The sequence below is a fragment of the Parus major genome, chromosome Z, assembly GCF_001522545.3.
Source record: "Parus major isolate Abel chromosome Z, Parus_major1.1, whole genome shotgun sequence".
Classification (NCBI taxonomy): domain Eukaryota; kingdom Metazoa; phylum Chordata; class Aves; order Passeriformes; family Paridae; genus Parus; species Parus major.
In genome coordinates, this window is record NC_031799.1 from 16,596,684 (window position 1) to 16,616,331 (window position 19,648).

General features: G+C 40.5%; 1 protein-coding gene across 2 annotated transcripts in view; it reads right to left on the reverse strand.

Moving 5' to 3' along the window:
• PLPP1 (phospholipid phosphatase 1) overlaps window positions 1-19,386 on the reverse strand; it is a 61,294-nt gene extending 41,908 nt beyond the window's left edge. Inside the window, exons 1-2 of one of the 2 annotated variants that reach the window (XM_015652578.3) lie at window positions 19,226-19,374; window positions 3,019-3,173 (exon numbers count right to left, since the gene is read on the reverse strand). In XM_015652578.3, the coding sequence (XP_015508064.1) occupies window positions 3,019-3,173; window positions 19,226-19,283 (213 nt within the window). In that variant the 5' untranslated portion in view covers window positions 19,284-19,374. Of the gene's footprint in view, window positions 1-3,018; window positions 3,174-19,225 lie in introns of both variants that reach the window. The other variant, XM_015652579.2, reaches the window with a different exon arrangement.
• Between the last annotated feature and the right edge of the window lie 262 nt (window positions 19,387-19,648).

Here is a 19,648-nt window from a genome sequence, read left to right on the forward strand (position 1 = left end):
CAAGTGAAAAGCACATCTACCTACATTCATAGGTTTCATTAATCTCCTGATTTATTAATCTCCTGATTTATTAATCTCCTGATTTATTAATCTCCTGATTTATTAATCTCCTGATTTATTAATCTCCTGATTTATTAATCTCTATCAACCAGTAACTACATTTGTCCATGAACACATACAAAATTAGTTCAGTAAGCGCTTATGGTGGTCAATCTAATAGTTGCTGTCAATAAAAATTTCCCTTCAAAATGCATCCCTTTCATGAACAGCATAAAAGATGAGTTTATTTCACCATAAAAGAAATCAGTAAATTGACACTGAAGTATGATTGTGCTAATCTGTAGGAGGGAAAGTTTGTCAGAACATTGTTAGACATGGTATAAGCAGACATTCCCAAACACTTTAAGCCTAATGCCTAATAGGTTAAAGCTGGCACATGAGAAAAGCTACCTAGGTGCCTTTTGGGAGGTCATCATGATGCTGAAGACATTTTGCCACACCAAACCTAGGAATGTTTTGATTCAGCCTTTTTTGGTGTTGCTATTTGAACCACTTAGAAATCAATGTAACCTGACTACCCAAATATCTTTTGAATATGTTCAAGGTGTAGAAATTAAGTCCTGCAGGCCCCATCATGTTCCCTTCTCTCAAAGACACTCTCCAAACAGCAGTGCTTATCCCAGAGAAGTGACTGGACCAGAACAGTTTACTAAAGAACACTTCCCTGTAAGGAACATCAGCATCTGCATTACTTGTTTTGATAGCAATAAGTTGTAGAGTGCTACTTTGTCTCCCAGAAATTCAGTGCAGGCTTTTGGCTGAGTTAGAATTTCTGAACTCCTCTCTCTACATCAGTCCATCTTGTAAGAGAAACCTACCTACTTGGGAGCCTTCAGCTCTGGGACAGAACTGCCAAGAAAAGCCATGACAGGCTACATCTTAACAGAACTAGAAAAGGGAGCAGAGAAAACTCAGGAGCTCTCAGGTTACTCTGTTGTTCTGCTTCTCTGGTGAGAAGGATGTTTCTTTCAGAGAGGTTTTCCTTGCTCTGCGCTCCTCCCTCCCCAGTGTCATCCACCCTGGAGCTAAGGGAAGCTGCATGAATGTCACTGAAAACAACAGTCTGAAGAAGCAAAGTGAAAAAAACTGCAGGAAAAAACCATCTGTTTGGAGGTGAAGTTACCAGAAAAGCCCAACTGAACAGAACATCTACAAATAGAAACCATTCAACTAGAATGCATTTTCAATTCAGGAAGTTGTACTATCCCATGTCTCATACTCCCTAGCTGTACAGCTTATTCTAGCCCTTAGTTTTCAGTAGCTATGGAAGATTTTTCACCTCTTGCATGAGACTAAAGAGCTCTCTACATCTAAAACTGAGATTAAGAGAGACAGGTTAACATCTTAACTACTCTAAGCAGTTGCTTTCAGGTTTGGAAAATGTTCAGACTGAAAAGCAAATTACCTGGTTAGACTGCATTGTAACAACTATAAGTGCTCTAGAACTTTTTTTTAAAACCTCTCAGTATGGAGACTAGATGCAGTTGTTCCAATTATAAATTCCTGCCTTCTGCACAAAGACAAGCAATGAAAATCCATTGTGTGACTCCTACAAAAGTATCATAGCAGAAAAATATCAGAATAGACTGGAATTACTGACACATCTAATTTTTAGCTGTAACTTTCACAACAAAGGTTATCTAAAATTGTAATACTCTACACCACTCTTTAGATGTTCAGACTTACATGTGAATTAGCTCTAAGTCAGATGTTTCTCCATGGCTTTAGAGCCAGGAAAAAACACTCTTCATTGACCTTATATTACATCAACAACTTCAAATCTAAAACTTAAAGATAGTTTTAAAAAATCAAGCAATTCAATAAACAGATGATTGAACAGAAGCTAGAATATTTCTTTAGAAGTCCAAAAGTGCACAGACGTGCAATTGTTAGTTCACCTGTACCCATATCAATCAAGGCACACAGGAAACATACTGGAAAATAAATTTTCCCAAAGGTGTGCTGAAGATATTCGTAATTGTCAAAGTGACAAACTTTCCTTAAATGTGAAACTATACTAGTGATTACTTGTTGCGTCAACCTCATATTTACTGCAGAGGTGTAATGGAAGTTTTAATAAATAAGCAGTAATGGGAAAGCCAGAGTAATGAAAGTATATGCAGGTTCATTTATTTTAATGACTGTCTTCTTATTCTTAAACCACTTCATATACTTCTTACTGACTAATTTAGCTTATACATTTATCAGATAATAAAATATTATCATAATCTTTCATAGGGCTTGGTCAAGTACTGCAGGGACAAACAAAGTAGCTTCAGGTTCAAGACTAAATTTTAATTCTCCAAATCAGCTCAAACCTTACTAAAAGCTGGGACACAAGCGAGCTTAAAATATTGATAGAAAAACCTACTGAAGAATTAAACTGTTCTTCATCAAAATCATGTTGTCATTAAAACACTGAGCCTCTTTTCTACAAGAAATTAGATTTTCAGTCTCTGCATCCCATTTTATCCCACTTTTCCCTAAAGAGTAGTCTCATTTTCAACCTTAGAAAAAGCTTCTGAGTCAAAATTGGCTTATTTTTGTAGAAAGCACATAGAAGCAACAGTCACCAGTTATAGGTGTGTGCACTGCATGACAGTGCCAAGTTTTAACATCACAAGTGTTTAAGTTAGCAGACTACCCCATTCTGAACAAGAGATGTAATCATTCCACAGCATTTTGGAAGACAATTTCCTCTGCAGTGATAAAAGCCTAGTCTAAATACACTTATTTTCCTGTTCCTAAAACAAATGAAATTAGCAACACTAGCAGTTAGAGATTAGTTCCAGATTTTCTGTGCAAACAGTAGCAACAGCACTTTTCACATGCATATGACTATACATATATGGGATTTTGCCTATATAAACTTTTCTTCAACTCATTTACAGTGCTGAGCTCTTGGAAGGCATACATTTTACTCCCATCACCAAAGCTCCCTATATAGTAGCTACTTACAGAGAAAATGGGCAGGGTGAACCCCACTGTGTAGAGGACAGTGGATGTGATGGTACTGTCATGGAACGGATACTTGATGCTGTCATCATTACAGAAAAAGCCTCTCTGATACGGTTTTATTTTGGCCAAGTTTAGAACACCAAGGGGTAAGCCAGCTGTTGGGGGAAGGAAAACAAAAAACAAAAACAAGAAATACATGTGGTTAAATTAAAAAAAAAAAAATCATTTCTAATCATGCATGGAGGAAGCCACTGAACATGCATATCTCAAATTTCCTAAGTATCATGCAATGAACACACTTACCAAATTCTGTTTATAGACATTTCTTTTTCAGAAGACTACTTCAGAAACACTGAGGTTCCCCATCAGGTACAGATGTTAAAAAAGTATAAACTTCAAAGTCTTCCATCCATAAGGTGAGTTGCCACCAAACCACACCAAACCAAGATGACATTCAAGAAAAAGCCTTTGCCCTTCACATGACTAAACAGTTATTGAGGGCAGATAGCCTTTTGTCCCTCCTCCCTCTGCCACTACCTCACAAGCTTGGCTTGTATCTGACTTGCCAGCCTTGTTCTATACACTATAATGTGGTCAATGTTTACAGATAAGAAAGAATAGACACAGGTTTTGTCATGGTTAGGGAGTTAAAAATTTCATGCAAGTAGTTTTCAGGCAGGTAATGGGAACAAGGGAACTGCAGGGACACTTTGAATGGATTGCATCTCCAGGTCATGAGATTATACCCTGAGATTGCATTTACACGGCTTTTGTACACTTTGGAAGATTTCTGCATGAAAATATACAAGTTATTAACATGGTAGCTGAGATGTGGGTACAAATTATAGCTCTCAGAATTTACACACTGTGATATATTACCAATTCCCTCTCCTAAAAGTTAACTTGCATCCTACTGACAGTCATGCGAAAGAAGCCATCAAGGTTTCTGATAATTATATTCAGGACCTTGATAATTATATTCAGGACTAACTTATTTCTGATAAGAACCACCTACCATGTAATATACATTTGCAGGAGCAATAACCTCAGGAAATCCAACTTTTTATGTTACTTTCTCATAAAATCAGTAAGGTTGGAAAGGACCTCCAAGATCATCAAGTCCAGCCTTTAACCAAATAACATCATGTCCACTTTCTCCCTTTCCTTTGATCAATTGAGCAAGCTCTAGATTAAAGTGGGTAAATTACATAATGCTAAATCCCCAAACAAAACAAATTTTATTTTAAAACATAAAAAGGGCAAATAACTTTGTATTTACCCCAGCATCCATATAATATGCAATGCTGCAAATAGACATTCTATATGTAAATTAGAGGGTGAGTGCAATTACTGGAGCAGAAAAGACTGCTCAGTACATAAACAACCTGCTGTAGTGAGAACAAAAAACATGTCAAAGAAGTTAACATGATGAGTGATTGCTTTGATTTCTGGTGACACCTGTTGACTGCCAGGTAAGTAGCTTAAAGGTGTTTTAAGGTTATTGCTATATACTTCATTAGAAGAAAAGACATCGTGAGTAAACAGTAGGAACAGAGTGATAAATCCTGTCCCCTTCTTTGGGCTGCTGAGTTGCAAAGGTTTGTGAAATGCATATTGAAATTGTACATGGTTGGTCGTGCCCCAGCTTTCAACTCTTCTGAGAAAATTGCTATGGTCACAAGAAAGCAGTTTGGGAGTGTTTTTAATCCTCTCACAGAGCAGAGGGAATTTTTTTTCACAAATCATCTGCAATATGAAAACTGTCCACACTTACTGATGCTTGCCATCCCATATAGAAAAAGTGAACCAAAATACAAATGGCATCAAGCTTATTCAACCTCAAGCACAAAGTTTTTCAGTAAGTAGCATGGTATACTGTTGAATCAACTACATCTCAAAGGCCAGGCTCTCCCCTTCCGTCTGCTTTAATGACTGAGAGAAGAGCTAAAGCTTGACCAAGCACAAGTGGCAGACAAAAGCAGATGAAACAACTGCATCCTTTCAAACATGAAGACAGCCACACTGAAGAACTGAAAGTTCATTGTGACCAAAGGGATTGCTGTATGTTCACATGCCTGGAGCCAAGCTTCAGCTACTTTCAAGGCCATGGCAAGATTCCACTAACATAAGAGTCCATGCTTCCTGTCTTTACCTTTGCTATTGCACATCCAGCAGGATGATGGAATGGTAATCCCATTACCTATTTGATACAATCATATCTTCTCAAACAGGTCACCAGATTTTCACATAACGGAAATACCACATGCTCATGATTAACTTAAGCAGCAGCTTGTGTTTTGCAGAAGTGGACTACTTCACAGACATAAATACCCGTTTTCCACAAAAAGCTGCTACAATCTAATATCAAGAACTATTACACATAATAAACTTTTGGGGGCAAGGGGGAAAATGGAAAGCAGCACATAAAGGGGTCAGATGAAAACAGTTTCAAAGTGACTGCAAAACTCATCTGTATAGACTACATTAAAAGAATACCTAAAAAAAGCAATTTGGTCTTCTTATACTAACATCTTAACTAACATCTTACCCTAACTTTCCATTTCCATTTTTTTTTTTCATTCCTGTTAAATTCTTACTGCAATCTAATGATGCTCTGCTTTCCAACAGTGGACTAGAAGATTTTGTAAAGTGGTCTCCAGTTGACCATTAACCTATCCCAAAGACTGGTAGCATTTTTACTGTTGCTTGTTGGGAGAGAAGATAAGACTTAGTATATGTAAACAAACAGTCCTGAACTTTTCACTGTAGGCAGAATAAAACCCCACCACTAACGTACATAACAGGCAAGTATTGCCATCAGAGGTGCTAAGCATCTCCATGACCTTTAAGCAGGCTGAACTTCTGAGGAATGTCCATATGTTCAGTCTCATTAACTTCCACAAACTGGAATAAAGAGCAACCAAGATCTCATGCGAGATCACCAGGCTAAAAGGCAATCTTGTAGAGCAGCTCTCATGCCTTACCCTCTGCTCAGTAAAACTTCTTTTCCTTTTCACCTACCCAGTACCAGCAGTAATCTCAAGTTACTTTTCTGAACCATGTAGCTTTATACCTAAAGGAATCATAATGGCTTCGCTGTTACTCATATCCTATAAAGCGTGAACTTCAGCTGTAAAAAAATGACTATTACTTGAAGTCACCCATCAGACTAGAGCATATCAGAACTGGATTTTATCTACTTTCTGGTAAAAATTGCGTAGCTTCTCAATAACTAGTGAACAACAGAATCTGAGCTGTTTTGTTAGGTAGCAGCAAGAAATAGACAGTAGTTCTCTGATCTTTCTCTCCCCTTTAATTATAAAGGGAAAACAATCTGGTCACTCTAGTGCTCTGTGACCTAAAAAAGGACACACTCCTACAACACTCCCAGAAATAGACTCTAGCTAACCCACAGACCAGGCTGGATGGGGCTTGAAGAAACCTGGTCAAGTGGAAGGTGTTCCTGCCCATGGCAGGTGCATTGGAACAAGATAATCTTTAAGATCACCTCCACCCAAAATATCCTATGGTTTTATAACCCTGAAAGCAAAAATATCCTATGGTTTTATAAATCCTGTTGAAGAGGAAAAGAGACTACAAAGATCTGAAGCCTTTGCTTGTGAAAGAAAGGTAAACAAGCTTCATATACATGAACAAGAAGAAAGGTAAACAGTAAAAAGGGAGACAAAGGCAAGAATGATGCTTGAATTACTGAGCAAGGGCTACAAGGACGGAACAGCCTTAAGTTTTGGAGAAATGTAAGAGCAGGGCAACACATTTCTACAGCTACATGAGATATGCTGAGTTTACAAGGAGTTTCCAACTCTAATGTATAGGTCCAAGCCAGTTGCAGTGTAGTTTCCACTGACCACCTACAGTAATTCACAGTAATATTCAAGAAGTGTTTGATCACATCTGGCTGGATGACAGTGTGACAAATGCCTCTAAGAAGGGAAGGAAGGGAGGTCCAGGCTAGGAAATAGGGAGGAAGTCCATGTGAGAATGGCCCTCCACCCACAGAAAAAGAATGTTAAAAATAAAATGCCAGTAACCAAGGGGAGAAAGTGATCTTCCCCCCCCCCCCCCCCCGCCCAAAAGAAGTATGTTTAATTTAAAAAAATCAATTTGCTATATTTTTAGGGGTTTTTTTAAAGACTAAACATAAAACAACTTAAATTTCACAGTTTATCCTACAAATTGAAGTGATGCGTACCAATTCATCATCTTCTAACAATGTAGGTAACACTGCACTACTTCTGTGTGTTCTGTTCTGATCTGTGGCATTTATCACACTGGTAATTTTTGAGTTAGGTGCTTTAACTTGAAGGTCTAAGAAGTCAGATTCTGAAAACTTCCAGGTGTTGATGTAGCTCAAGCAGCAAGCTGCCCATTTTTCTTAAACAGGAGAAAAGGATTTATAGCCAAATAAGTGTCTTTTACAACAGTTGCCATAAATATTTAAGACCAGCAAAGAATATTATTGTTTTATGTTTAAAAGGAGAAACTCTTAAAGTTCCAAACCATTTCAGTGATACTGTACTACCTAGTTCTCAACCAGATGCAGCAGTCACAGAACTTGGCTCAGCTTTCAAGAGCAGCCCAAAACAACCTAGACTGTCCTGTCCTTCTCCCATCTCTGGCCATCCCCCACTACCCCTTTCTTGCCTAAGCATTAGTTTTCACACCAACCTGACCAAAAAGACAAGCCCACACAACACTGGTTTTTCAGAGGCACTTGCTCATCTGGCCAACTGAATTACTGTAAGTGCTGGCTTACAGGACAGAGTAGGAACATGTAGCCAAGGGTGTGGAATAAAGGACAAGGACAGACTGGGACAGATCAGTTTCAACACCTCATGAAACTGCATCTTGATTAGTGGTGCTTTCTCCCCCACAATTTTAAATAGTACAAAGGAATGCACCGTATTTTGTAAACACACCTTAATTAACCCACTTGGCCTCCTTATCTGTGCAAGTGACTGAATGGCTCTGTGCAGTCAAACTTGTGCTGAATTGCTGTTTGAAGTCCTCCAAGGCAGTATTACTCTTCTATCTGGTCCTCAACGAGGAAGTTCTCTTTAACAAAACAAATTAATATCTAGGAACTGTGAGAAAGGCAGTTACCCTTGGGGGACACTACAGTAAATGAGAGCATTCTAGCTTGATTATTAACCAAAGTTTTTTCTTCATGCTGCAATGAACTCACAAGTACATGTTAATTTAGAAAACCTGTACTGGACCAACATGAAACCAAGAAGAATTTTTATGTTTCTCCACACTTAGCCTGAAGAATATGATCAATACATTCTGTACTTGATATGCTGACAAAGTCAGGTTTTATAAAGAAAAACACAGTTTATAGTTTAGTTAGGGAGTGTCAAACAATAATTCTAGCTCTGCCAGAGAAATAATGAAATAATCTCCACAAAACAGATTAAATTATATCCTCAAAACAGATGAGCTATTTTTTACAGCTTACATTCTTATTAGACAGATGGTACTGTTAATAACCTCATACAGTCATTTCAAGCTAAACCTATACAGATTGCCAATTACTACCAAGAGCAAGAGAGAATTTAAGTTCTCATACTCTTACACATGTATTTTTGCTTTTATTTTCAGACAGGACAACCATGTTTGCTTCACTGCTCATTTTTCAGTACACAACCTGGGGTGAGGAAGTAGGCAAGAGATTCGAAGAAACTCAAGTCAACCTCATGGAGAGAGTTTGGAAACATCTGTAAAAGATACTGCTCTCTGCAGAAAAGGAGACAGGCTGAAATTCTTTTTTCTATGAACAGACAAGAGAAAGAATCAACACCTTATAAAATGGAAGATTCTGGAAATACAAAAAACTACCAAGAGGAAGAAGAGATTAAAATAATGAGAAAGCATTTAGATTTTGATAACTAGAGGTTAGGAGTGTACAAGATAAAAATCAGTGCACTACTTATCTGCAATAGCTGAGACAAGTGGGTAGCCCACAACTTACCTCCTAGCCACTTTAAAGAACTTTATCTTACTTTTCTACACTAAGGAATGTGAAGTATTTCTAATCCAGCAAACTGATTGTTCTGATAATGCCAGAAGCTGTGATAGGTTTCATTAAACAGGATACATGCATTTAAAAGCATGAACAACATTCTAATCTCTCCTACTATTCTACTTGCAGCTTTATGCTATGTGCATTTTATTATTTGTCCTCTGATCTATGACTTGGCCAGCAGAGAAGCCAGATCAGCAGTTGAGCAAGTTCCTCACCACATTTTTTTATGCCAGGCAAAGGTGATAGAGACAGGAGGCAAAGGAAACCTTCCTCTGAGCTCAAACAGCCTCAACACAAGCACACAATTTCTAGTCCAGTCATATACTAAGACAGAACTACACCATATTCCAGTTTCTCTGCATTCAGCAGTCTACTACATGGGAGCACTAGTTCAGTTATCTATAGTCCCAATTAATTAGAACAGGTCAAAACACTTGTTTAAAAACATTAGCATGGACAAGTGTGTTCTCCCTTATAGCTACATTTCAATTTTAAAAACAGACTTTTACAAGCATTAAATACATGTTACTCTAAAACTCATGCAAACTGTCTTTCCTGTGAGCACTTAGAGAAATGTAAATGCAAATTAAAAAAAAAAATACAGAAACAAGACAGTAATATATCCTATCCTGCTCTATTACTTAGAGAAACATACACCAGACAAGTGAGCCAACGGCAGGTCACAAGCAAAGACTGTGCCCTGGGCTCTGCTCCAGTCAGGGGAGGAGAAGGCTGAAGCTGACCTAGGGATGGACACACACCTGGAATTCATTAGCAGTTCACCCAGTGTGGCAGAGGTCAACTGCCCCATTACTGACAGACCTGAAAACATTAAAGACCCCAGATTAACAGCTAAAAGACACTGCGGGGGCAGAGGCAGAGAGGGGATGGAACAGGAGAGGTCAGCAGTTCTTTGCATTGCAGTGCTGCTCAAGGGGTGGGGAAGAATCCAACTGGCTGCAGCCAGAGTAAACAAGGGTGACTTCTCCCACTATAACCCCTCCTGTGAAGAAATTAAGTATTTCATCATTGCTTGCATTATGTGCTCAGTATCAAATTCAGTTAAAGGTTTTGACAGTACTGTATAGACAATTAAAAACAACATATATGCCCCCAAAGATGTAGATTTCTGCAAACAATCTACCTAAATCACAGAGCTTACAGACCAGAAGGGCAACACAGCCAAGAAACAGAACTGTCAAGGTCAGCTGGTCAGCAAGACAGGGAGGGATTTGCCTTTTTTTAATGTAGGTGATACCAACTCTGAATGTCATTCAAAACTACTTCTCTTTTAAACTCCAGAAGTGTAATTATTTTCCCATTTTAATCTTTATTTTGTGGGAGTGCACAACAGAAGGCTTTCAGAGTATTTCACCTATAACTACACACCCTAACTGGAAGTACCATTCAGTCTCTAGAAATATAATAGGCAATTAGCTGTCAGAAACGTAAATGCTCATTTTCCAATGAGTCCTACAAGCATAGCAATATTTTATTTAAACAGTCTTTAACAAAGTCAGCAGTACTACAGAGGGACTCAGAATTTCCATGACATTGTATGCCCTGTCATACACAATGTCACTTTATACTATACACACTGCTGCATGCCACCATGTTTAAGAGAACAGAACTTCTTCATGTTAGACTGAAATCTGTAGTATCTAATGGTAAGAACATAAACTCTATAGAAAGTTCAACCTAAACAGATTTTAAAAGGAAAAGTGACCATACGCTATGTATTTTTGAGCTGTCAGAACTATCAGAGCAATTTTGTACTGATTCAGCAGAGTGCCCAAAAGGTTCATTGCTTCAGAATCTGGAAAAAATACTTATACAACATTGCTCTTGACACTTGAGTACAATGCATAATGCCATAGCATAGAAATTCTTACAGTATGCATAACAGACCAGGTGCTGCTTTCTATTTGTAGTAGAAGTTATCAGCATTGGATTTGTGATCTCAGTTTCTATGTATTAAGGTATATAATTTTCTAGTGTTGATCATTGGACTATTACATTTAAAGAAGAGATGGGAAGAATGAAAAGCCTGCAAGCAGAAATAGTGACCTGACTTCCATTCCCAGGATGTCCAGTAGTGCTAGACCCAGCCATCACACTGGCTTGGAGTATCTTAGCTGAATACTAGTACTGCAGCATAGGCTTACCTAACAACATAAAAATGAAGCCCAGCTTTCATAAGCCAGCAAAAAGCTACAAAAAACTCACTCAATGGAACACCGAGGAAAGCAAATACTAAGTAAAGCAATGACTAAGATGATTTTTGGACTTTAATAGAGAATCGTTTCTAACTGTTTGACAGGCACAATCTCACTGTCTGCCTTCTATATCCCTTAAGGACCATTAGCTTGCTCCACATCAGAAGTTTTCCTGAATTATAATTAGCAATTTATTCTCTCAGGTTTCTCTACCATCAGCTTCCAAACTACCCCTTCAGCTTAAGATAAGCACAGTTCACTGCCCTTCCATGCCTCAAAACAAGGCAGACAAATTTAGACATATGTGTTTTTCTTATCATCCCAGTACTCCAGTTCCAGAAAATATTGCACCTACTGCTTAGTTTCAGTGACTTAGTAATCTAAGACTATTTGGTAATAACAGAACTCAGCTGAATGGACAAAAATAAACTAATATTAATTTGAGGCTAAAATGTCACCATATTCTCAGAGAGGCAGAAGCCACCAGAGATGCTGAAATTTGATACATAATTCCTTCTACACTAAGGCAAAAACTGAGCATAAATTCTGTTTGGTATAGTTTTCTCCTTTCCTAAAAACGGGATCACAAAAAATTGTGACCCTTCATCCAGAACAGGCATGGCTAAGTAACAAACTGAAGCTACCTATGAGATCCAAGGAAACCCAACATAGCTCCTCTGAAACTTCGATATTTAGCAGAGGCAGTCAAAGGAGAGGAGGCACTAAAATCTAGTCTAGAAAATCCATTGTTTCCTCAGCAGCATCACAGAAATAAGGGCGTACTTATATGGCTCATCCATACCTTTGGTTTCATTTAGCAGCATCTGGTTGATAGACTCTCCAAGGTGGGTGCCGTGATCTGACATACCTGTATTTTCTAATTTAAAATTTGAAAAAAATCCCTCATTTTCCTGCTGCCAAATATCAAGACACCACATAAATGAGAGATGCCAACACTGAGTTGAAGTATAATACAAGTAAAACTGAAGTGCCTTCCCAAACTTCTGAGTAAGACTGCTTCTTGGCCACAGCTTTGTAAAGATGAATCAGTAAAGTCTACAACAGAGCAAAAGCAGCCTATTCTTGTACTGGTCATTTCCTCTAACTCAATGTGGTAACAGAAGGAGTGTTTGATAAGTTATTGAAATTAGAAAGTTTCAACATATATCTTCCTATATCATAATTTGCTATAGAAGGTTATTTGGGTCAATTTTTGGCTTCCATACAAACAAACAGTCTTGATTTCAACAGCTGTATCTGACTGTACGAGAAGGATTAAAGCACCAGAGAATATGGCAAAAGTAGAGCCAAACACAGGCTTATCAATAGACAGTTTTGATTCTATACCTTTGAGATCAGTCTCACAACCTGAAAAAGGAAAATTCCTCCCAGAAAGTGGGTCAAGTCATTAGTAGTCAATTGTTAAACAAGAAGAGGCAGGCATCACATTCTTATATAAGAAGGATAGGTTTTTTTAGTTTTAAAACTGCAGGATTGAACTATTCTGACTGGTAAATGGCTTGTAAGTCCACTTACAGGCAGGATTGAAAAATTTATTGTTACAACTGAAGTGAACATCTGTTTTAGTGGAAGGTGTTTCTATCCATGATGGTGGGACTGAAACTACATGGTCTGTAAGGTCCCTTGCAACACATTCTATGATTCTGTGACTAGTGTTTCTTGATGTAGTGGCAATAATACAGATTTTTTTAAAAAAAGGAAAAACAACCAAACCAGTTTCAGAAAGTATCCTATGGAAATCTTGTTTCTTCAAAATAGCTTTAAATTGTTTTAATTCTTGTCACAAAACTAGCTCTTTGCTAGTCTTCCATTATCTGAATTTCTAGTGTCTGTAGATTTTTCAGTTGTTTTTAATCAACTATTTTACCTGAATAAAACCTAAGAATTATGAGCTTCCTTTGCAGGACAGGGGATAAGGAAGAGAAGCACCCCCACCAAACCAAGCAGATATAGCAATAAATCAAGCTCATTTTAATGCCATCTTTCTGTGGGTGGCATATCTTGACAGTAAGTTACTATGTAATTCTGTTCAGCACTTTTTTCTTTTCATCCTCCATCCAAGGTGAGTCTGTTTTAATTCTGGAAAGAATTAAAGGAAAGAATTAATTCTGGACTAATTCTGGAAAGAGGATTATCAATTGTTGGGGATAGTAAATCCAAGTCAGTTGGCATACCACATGGCTCAAGTTCTCATCTCAGTGGGTACTTTCAAGAGTTGTATCACCTCTTTATGCTACCTGTCTTCCACTGCTGCAGCACAGTCACAGATAGAGGATTATCACAGTTTTATCCCCTCATCAGCATCTGGTCACCACCAGTGCTCCTACATAAAACTATGCATTAACAGACAACCAGTAATCAACTCTTTATTTCCACCCACCAGGGCTGGGTTTGTGCAGCCTTCAGACCAAGCTGCTTTCAGTCAGTATCAGTTCATACCCCCTAACTCTTTAAAACCGGGAGGCATGTTGCATCAGTAAGAGGGCAGGCAGGAATTCTTCAGTTATGAGAGATTAGCTATTTTATAATTTAATTTTAGTGTGATACTTAATTTTCAACAGAAAATGTCAGAAGCCTTTTCCCCTCCCATTCCCTTATGCAAAGGTCACCACTTTCTTACTGTCATGTAAGAAAGCTGTAAGAGCCCTTCTGACTGTTTAAGGCTAAGAAAAAATATCACCAGGACTCAAGCAGCTGGTAAGGAACCTAAGACCTGATAAGCATCTTGCTCTACTATGCTAAGAGAAAATAATATAGTCCTGAGTTCATAATTTGGGTCTTGGGAGGGCACTGGAAGGTGAACTTGGATTCACCCATTGATGTAAAAAAAGTAAGCGCTTTGGTTTTGAGTCAGAAGTTAGTACAAGATGCACAATAGCAAAAGCTGGCAGAACAAGAACCAGACTGCTGACTTTGAATAGTGTTCATTAACTAATTGAATGCTTACCTAATTTTTTTCTGCAGGCTTCTGATCAAGAGAAACCAAGTCTCTGGTAGAGCATCTTTCTTTATGTTGGGGAAAACAGAAAGTGACTGTTGCAAAGAAAGCACAACAGGAGAGGAAAGATTTTCCCAGTTTCAGGTAACAATTATGTTTCCAATTAACTGAGTGTCAATTCAGTAAGTACCAAGTCATAGTACCTGGTGGATAGTGTCACTGAAGACAAACTGCTCTTTCACATGTACCTGTTACAGTTTTACAATATATTCATGCACAAGAAAAAGTGTTTAGCACCCACATGATGTGGAAAATAAGAATGGTGACACATATGTCAGTGAGTCACAAATAATAGTGGAGGAGGTTTTATTTGAACTAGGGCAATCAGGAAGTGCTAACCCACATAGAAGGAGCCTTCCCTGACTGAACAGCAATACCTTAATTGCCACCGACACTGCAGCCTTCAGCAACAGCACAACTAAACACTCCTAAGACAGAAGAACAGCACTGAAAGCAAAACACTGTGCAGGGTGTACAGGGTGGTCCAGCCATCTCACCCCCACAGGTCACACCTTGCAAAAGCAAACTCACTGTGTCCTATACACATGCATCTGCTGTTTAGCATGTAGTCATGTATCACAAAACATTCCAGCAGTCTTTAAACAGCAAGCTGAAAGTGATGTGAATGTTTACTATTTCTGGGTTCAGTTCACATGTCCTTCTGTTTGGAAGGACTGGAAGTCTTTCCCTTACTCAGAAGTAGTTTCATTAAAAAAAAAAAAAATCATCATAGGGTATAAAGATTGTCATAGTCTCACCTTCCCCATAATCACAGGGTGGGACATGGAAAGGAAGAAAAGATGAAATCCCTACACAAACATAACTATATTCCACAGCAGGCTTAAATTTAAGTAATTCTTTACTATTTTCAATACATTGCAAAAAAGTAAAACAGAGCAGCAAGGGTTGAATTCTTTAGAAGGCTTCAGTTTTCTAATCTTGGGTTAGACATATTCTTGCATTACACTAGCAATCACAAGTACACTCCCCCATTACTTATAATAGCTTGTCAGTAATTGCAACGTCAGGCAAGGGACTAAAGAAATACAGTTGTGTTGTGTTCCACCCCTGCACTCAAGTTAGGTGTGAATTTCAACAAGTACAGACCTTATGAAAGTCATCCCAGAGTTGTGACAAAAAGTGTTTTCCTTATAGCTCTACGGAGCTTCCTTTAATCTGTCTTTGTGAGAGTCTGATCTAGAGATAAATGTATTTAGCAGTTCTTCCACTGATTGCATGAATATTGCCATGTGTTTCCCAACTTTGTTCTTTAAGTGCTGTTTACCTGCCTTAATGAAAAAGGAGCCTGATTTGCATCCAAACAATAGACCTGTAAGAGTGGCAGAGTATATGTGTGTGTATATGTATATATATATGTGTGTGTGTGTGCATGTGTGCAGTGCCTAATGAAAACACCAGTTGCAAACTGACTAATTAAGCTATTCTAATATGCTGTCATTCTTTTACATGACAGTTTGGAAGTGTAATAAATCATAAAAACCAAGCCTCAGTATCTATCTCTGAAAAATGGTTCTACTACTGTCAAGAATGCCAGTCTCTGCCATGCTATATAAAATGTCTATCAGAAAACCTAGGAGAGAGAAATCCATCAGAAAACCTAGGAAAGAGAAGCAACAGAAGTGTGAGGAAGAAAGAAATCCTGCAGTCCAGGCCACGCATGCTTTCCAGTGCCAGAAGCAGCTGAGCACTGTCCACTGGAGCACAGGGAGTAAGGGAGGTGCTGCCTGCAGTACTGCAGAGCTGCATGCGGACATGCAGCACACACACACCCAGCACTGCAGATCAGCACACACAGAATGCAGATACAGCCTCCTCACACTATTTGAGGACAGATACTGCAGAAACCTGCAGCTTTTGCTTTTTTTAGATTGCAGAATATAAAGCTAGTTTAATGCTGAAGCACCAGTGTTATTTTTAGAGGGAGAGAATTATTGTGCTGATAAGAATGAAGGAGTTATTTTCTCAAGGCACCAAAGACTGCTCTCCCTGAATTCTCTCTCCTTTAGTAGGTAAAAAGGCAGATGAGCAAGAAATCTTTCCTAAGGACAGTTAAAGGAAACTTAGACTCAAGTTTCAGGCAACCAAATTGGGCTAATAATTCAATGGAGGGAGATGTTTTTACTGCCTACTTTTTCCCCCTCTCCAAATCTGCTCTTCTTTGATGTTTTTCTTATTCTCTTACCTCAGCTCCATCTTAAGCATACCACACCTTTCAATAAATCCAGCTAAATCAGAGAGACACACACAAATCACAGGACAGCTCTTTCTCCCCTTCCCTTTCTTTTGAAAAACTTATGCTGGGAAAGTTGAAACCACAGAAAAATCACCTGACTAAACCAGGAGCGAGTAAGTCAGACACATAGTCAGAATCACCCGCCACCACTGCAGTGAGTCCACGGGCGTGTCAGATCCGTGCAACTTCAAGTGGTATGCTTGGATATCAATTGGGCTTCAAGTCTAACTTTACTGAGACAAAGAAATTAATTTTTCTTCCCCATTTCCACTTACTTTGGAGAAAGAATAAACAGGAAAAAGAGGAGAAAAAAGAAAGGCTCTGTATCAAGTGACAAAAGCTACCTTGGGGATTCTGAGGATGCTACTGGTACCCCTATTTGTGGTAACACAGGCCACCACACTGAGATTGAGGGCTCAGTCCTCAACTGAAACTGGTCTTCCTTTTTAAGCCTTCAGTTCTGTTGGAGGCTTCGTGGTCTCTGCAGTGGAGATACTAGGTATCACTTATCCAAACAGCAAGTCACTTTATCTGGGCAGTTACCTCTGTCATTTAAGCAGATACCAAAGGGCAGGGGGAAGGGCAGGGGAAAAGTTAAAGTCCACAATCAACAGGAACTATTCTTTTTTACAGTAAAAATATTAAACAGCCCATTAGACACAGATAAGACCTATGTTCCTTTAAGGGCTTGTCTCAGCCACATGAGAGTCAGGCAGAAGACAAAAATAACTTGGTCCTACATCCAGTGTCTTTGCCATTCTGCAAATATGTATCTTTTTTTCTCAGCTAGACTTTCACTGAAACCTGTAACTCAATGTGTTTAAAGTTACAGGTATCAGGGAAGTTCATATTATGCGCTGCCTGCATTTTTCAGAGTTTTCAGGAAGTAAACAAGCCCAAGGGAAAATAAAAAGTCTGGCAACCCTCCAGCACACTGAGGCACCAGATAAGTGCATTTGTGATCCAAATGCTACACAGGGTGAGAGGGAGAGAATGGAAAGGTATGTAAATTGATGTTACACTGCAGAGCAAAGTCAAGATCCTACCTTCCCACGTAATAACTTGGGACAGCAGTAGGGAGAAATCCTCATACTTTCAGGTGGATAGCCCTCAAGTTATATGATTCTGCAGTCCTACTTTCAATGTATTTTGCTTTTCTTGATTACTCAAGACTACTTAAAATATGCCCATATGTTTCATACAGACCACATCATATACGTAGTGCAAAATTTTTGTCCAATTATAAAGATTTTGTAATTACAATTATCCAGATAAAACTGCTTCACTCACCATAAAGACAGCAAGAAAGTTTAAGCCTTACAATAGCAGTTTGATAAAACTCCTGATCTGAATAAAGATTGTTCCCAGTGGATTACATGGATCCACTATCATTCTGCAAAAGCTCTCTCTCCCGTAACATTACCCCAGAGCAATGGGGTAATTCATTGTAATTTTGCTTTCAATGGTATTCAGCTATAGGTACCATTGCTATCTGAAGCATCCAGTGAGAGAAAAATGTTGTTCACTGTGTTTATACTGATGCTAGAAACATCAGCCAAAAAATTCAGCCAAGCAGGAATTAATGAGCTAGGCCTGAACACTACCCACTGAATATGACAAGAAATTGCTTAGATTGCTAAGTACTGACATTATTTGCTTAACACACAAACATCCAAAATCAGTATTTCCCAAGACTGACCAAGAAGTATATCTCCAGAGAGTAAAGACGCTTCCCAGGCTCCCAATACAGAGAGGTGTCACTTCTTTATGAAGTGAAACTGCCCATTCTCTGATTGATAACTGACATGATTGCTCTTTACACTGTCTCATTACATAAAAGGAGAGAGTTAATGCGAATTGGCAGGACATTAAGTGGTTTCAGTAGAGACTGAAATAGGAGAAAGTAACACTGGGAGTGGGCTGACATTCGCACTAGCCAGGACAAGCATTGCAGCGCTGTGGCAGTGTGCTGTGGCTGTGTCGGTTCAGTCCCTGGCCATCACCGAGGCACCGCTCCTGCCCCGACACCCGTCTCTCCCTGCTGCACACGGACACTAATGAACGCCCCGTTCCGCTTCCAGCCTACAGCTACGGCGGTGGATAGGTTCCACCGAGACCGCACTCAGTCTCACAGCGAATCCCTGCCCTGCTGCCGAGCACCACCGTGCCTCTGCAGGACCCTAGATGGATGAGGTGTGTTTCCGTGGTGACGGCCTCTTCCAGGACAGCTTCCCGACCCATTAGGGATAACAAACACATCCCAGGCTGCATGTATCTACCAGACATCTACCTATCCAGCACTGGCTTTCGCCACAACCGGTTTTCATTCGACAGATTAGGTTAGGGAAGGAAGAGTAAGGCCATCAGAGAGAAGAGGGTGTTCCAGATGTCAGTGGATAAGCTGCAGCAGCTCCCTCCCCCTGGGGCTTAACCTTCCCCTCCGGGCCCGCGGCAGAGACAAGATCCCCCCGTGCGGGCGCGGGGCGGGAGGCGGGGGAGCGGGCGAGGGGCAGCAGGCACGGCAGGGGCTGCGGGCCGGCAGGAGCCCCGCTCCGGGTGGTGCCGGCGCGGGAGGGAGGGGGAGGCGAGCATGCGATCAGCGCGGTGCCGTGCAGCGGGAGCGCGGCGCCCCGCGGGCGGCTCCCCCCGCTTCGCGCGGCCCCCCGACCTACCCAGCAGCACGCAGAGCACGTCCAGCGCCACGAAGGGCAACCGCGTCCTGTCAAACATGCTGGCGGCGCCCGGCGGCAGGCGCGGTGACAGCCTCGGCCCGAGGGGCGGGAGCGCGGCGGAGGCGGCAGGGAGGGGCTCCAGGCGAGGCGCTGAGCAGCCTCCTCCCTCGCGCTCCCGGCACCGCTGAGCAGCCGCCACCGCCCGCACTGCGCTACTGCCGCCGCCGCGGCCCCCGCGCGCCTTTAAGGCCGGGCACGGGCGGCGGCGGCGGCGCCTCAGACCGCCCTCAGCGACGCCCTCAGCGACGCCCCGCCCGCGGCCGGCGCGGGGCCGGCGCGCGCCGCCAATCGCGACACGCTACGCCCCGGCACCGAGCGCGGCCCCGCGGCAGGCCTGAGACACGACCTGCCCTCACCTGCCGG